Source organism: Clupea harengus, chromosome 17, assembly GCF_900700415.2.
Source record: "Clupea harengus chromosome 17, Ch_v2.0.2, whole genome shotgun sequence".
NCBI classification, from domain to species: domain Eukaryota; kingdom Metazoa; phylum Chordata; class Actinopteri; order Clupeiformes; family Clupeidae; genus Clupea; species Clupea harengus.
Genome location: NC_045168.1, coordinates 3,602,638 through 3,606,217, shown reverse-complemented (window position 1 = coordinate 3,606,217; position 3,580 = coordinate 3,602,638). Strand labels below are relative to the sequence as shown.

Sequence of the window (3,580 nt, the reverse complement as noted above, 5' to 3'; positions counted from 1 at the left end):
GAACGGGGGGTGAACGTACACTTGAAAGAAAAACGTAATTCTGAAAGTACATTTTATTTTAACTTATTTTCGAATGTGACAAACTATGTTTTTTTTCCTCTCTCATTTTCAAACCATTTAGACTTTTCATTGGATGGGCCAAATGTCAATCTGGGCGGCCCACCCTGGCCCTTATGTGGCCTCGCCCCTGCCGCAGGTGTATCTGTGATACTCACCGGCAAACACCAATGTTTGCTGAGGGCATTGATTTCTCACACAGTCAATTCTGTTCAATTATTGTAGGACCACGGGACCGCACGGAGGAGACGTGTATAGAGACTACCTGCCAGGAGTTGGCGTTTTGTGTAAACGGTGAAGCCAATAGTCAGGAGCTGAAGGGTCACATGGTGACAGTGACACACCTATGAGGGCCTAGAGCGGCGTCAGACACAGGTAGGGTAGATAGAGCAGCGGAGCAGCGCTGAACAGGATAGATACACATGTGCACCTGTGTGGTTCGGAATCCCCGGGCCTCGGCAACCATGAATCGGGAAGACCATTTCTACCCTCCCGTGCAGCTCTACAAAGACTCCTGCGCCTACCAAAGACCTCAGAGCGAGGACTTCAACCAGAGCCCGCCGCCGTGTCTCTATATGGGCAGACAGACTCAATCCGTCTATGGCTCGCCCTCCGTGGGCACCCTTGATCATACGAGCCTGCCTGATATTGCTTCATACAGCATACCTATGCGGGAAGATCCGGTCGTCCAGCACTTGCAGCACTCCCAGGCACCACCGGCCCACCTGCAATCGGTTGGAGGCTATGGAGACCCTCCTGACCTCTGTGCTGACAGGAACAGATACCACCTACCCTTTCCTTGGATGAAGTCCACAAAGTCTCACGCACACACTTGGAAAGGACAATGGACAGGTAAAGTTATTGGCATGTTGGCCCACATCTTTGACAGTTGAAAGTTCCATTTGAGGTTGTCTAAGCAAATGTTCATTCATTTTAGTAAACGAGCAAGGCTCCATGCGATGTGAATGACAGAACCTTTTCTAAAAAAAACAAGAAAAAACACCACCAACAAAAAACAAACTTAGTGAATATTAAACGTATAGTGTGTGTAATAGCTAGGGTAAGGCCAACACGTGAATTGTATATGGCACAATGCTAAATGTGAAGAAATTATAATCTCTCCTTTAGTATCCATTACAAACGCACCATATGCAGCCAAATACATATCTTACAATAGTCAGATATTGGAAGTGAACACAGTGTTTCATCTCATTTTTACTGCGAGACACAAATTAGGCTAACATGTCATACACTGACGAATAAGTCTGCTTTTGGCCAAGTCATTTCAATACGAAGCTGGTGGTAGGGAAAGGAAATTTTACAAATCCATGTTATATAGGCCGATGTTACGGCGCTTAATCTGTGGCCTATCTGTTTTAGGTGGGTTTGTATTTGCATTGTGCTGGTAAAAATTCTAAGTCGGAGAGGTCAAATGCACTTCTCCCCATATCAACCACAATGTGTAGCGAGCTTATCCGAAATGAGTGTCGTTTAAAGGCTTTATCTCAAGTCTCCATTCAAACTGGCAAGGCCTTTATGCTCGAAATGGTATTGTTTTTGTAATTTTGTAAATATCATTCTAGACACTTCCGCGAAGTAGTCGAAGCATTTTTGGTAAAACATTTGACTCTATTATACATTTGTGTTTTGCACTAAACTTACTACTATCCCATAAATTGTCAACTGCATACATTAAATGTTCTTTATCACGGCCATTTATTTCCCTGTCATTGTCTGGATTTAAAACGAATAGCTCACGTAAAAACATTTAGTCCTCTTTTTAAAAAAGCATAATAATCACGACAAGCGCTATCAAATTTAGTTTGATCTTTTTTTAAGACAATTGAAGACATTTTGTTTCCTACAAACGCAGTTTATGAAGTTAAGTGATTGCTTTTACTAAATGTGTCACACGTTTTCCTCTATAATGTTAGATTGAATTAGTGGATTTACTTATTGGGTCGAAGGCCAGGCCTAAATAATATATTGTCACGACCATTATGGCGTCAGACCTCATGAGGTTGACCGTAAATAACTACTCTATTTGGTATTTGCAGACTATATTCTTATTTGTTACACATATACACACAAGATTAGTTTAATTTTCTTAAAAAATTAAATAAAAAAAACAGCCCCACTCGATCATTTGTATTAGGCATAGGCCTTCCCAGGAGGAAATGTCAACTGTCAAGTAAAAACTTTTACCACATGAATAAACCTGAGATTGCATGAAAATAATGAAGGCCTAGTGCATTCATTGTTCTGTTGCATTTCTATGTCTTCGAGGCCTGTGGCCTACACTTTCTAAATTGGGTTATTTGTAGCGCAAAACAAAACTCTGATTAAATAACTCGAAGTCGAAAAAAGATGTAAATAAAAATGGATGTGTTCACACAGCTCAAAGCTTTGATGTAGGCCTCACCAGAGAGACGAACATATCTCTGTCGCCTGTACCTTTGTCCTGCAGGAATAAAGCTTTCAATCATAATTAGTGTCGCTCACCCCAGACTCGGGAATTTAAACTGAGGTTCAAAATGAAGGAAATTCCTGATTAGATTTAAAGAAAGTCAACTTGAAGGTCACCACAAAACAGCCTGAGGATTATTCGAAATATTTTACAAATAGGCCTCTTCTTCCAATTTGCATCTTATCTCAACTGCATTGATAGGGTAGAATAGAAGAACCTGAATCTGACAAGTGAAGTTCACCATGTTTGTTCTTGGGGGACTTTCCACAGGCCCTTACATGGTGGAGGTGGAGGAGAACAAGAGGACGCGGACGGCCTACACGCGCGCCCAACTGCTGGAGCTCGAGAAGGAATTCCTCTTCAACAAGTACATCTCGCGGCCAAGGCGCGTGGAGCTGGCGCTGACGCTCAGCCTCACCGAGAGACACATCAAGATCTGGTTCCAGAATCGCCGCATGAAGTGGAAGAAAGAAGAGGACAAGAGGCGAGTCAGGGCAGGGGACCCCGAGCAGGATTCCTCTATAACCTCCGGGGACCTGAAAGAGGAGCCTTGCGTCCCGGGAGCGCCTGCGGCACCGTCCTCACCTTTGCATGGCTTGGGTTCCTCGGTCCCCCGTGACGCTGCGTAAAACGCAGCAACGCACTGGACAAAGACTATGATTTACAGTGTTCTGGCACAAACATACACGTACCATTGAGTGCTGCCTGATGAAAACTGCTGACCAGTGTGTGTGATGTGTGACTTCACCACTCTCTGTGGGGAGAACGGCAACTTTTTCCATTCAGGGGACTTTTGGCCAGTACTAAACCATAAGAAACCTTCGATCTCTCTGCTTTGTACAGCATGCATTGACGGCAGAGGGCAGTGTACATTTACCAATGCAAACAGAGAGAAGTCCTGACATGTTTGCGATGGAGTTAAATGTCTCAAATAAGTACACAGCACTTCGTTCTCCTTTTATGAAACTGAATACTCTGAATACTCTCCAATCGACAAAAGAATCACCATCATTTCCCCATGTAATGTAGCTTAATTGTTAATACATTACAATGTAA

The 3,580-nt window shown here is 43.3% G+C and overlaps 1 protein-coding gene across 1 annotated transcript; it reads left to right on the top strand.

The window, feature by feature from the left end:
* Positions 1 to 326: 326 nt before the first annotated feature.
* pdx1 (pancreatic and duodenal homeobox 1) lies at positions 327 to 3,153 on the top strand. Its single transcript, XM_012816093.2, has 2 exons — positions 327 to 909; positions 2,795 to 3,153. Exons 1-2 carry the CDS (start codon positions 480 to 482, stop codon positions 3,151 to 3,153), a joined length of 789 nt encoding a protein of 262 aa, XP_012671547.2. The 5' UTR covers positions 327 to 479.
* The last annotated feature ends 427 nt before the right edge of the window (positions 3,154 to 3,580 follow it).

Bases quoted from the DNA above. Each gene is read 5' to 3' on its own strand.
- pdx1 (XM_012816093.2), top strand. From the start codon at position 480: ATGTGCACCTGTGTGGTTCGGAATCCCCGGGCCTCGGCAACCATGAAT. The intron at 910-2,794 runs GTAAAGTTATTG...GACTTTCCACAG, and splicing joins TTGGAAAGGACAATGGACAG to GCCCTTACATGGTGGAGGTG.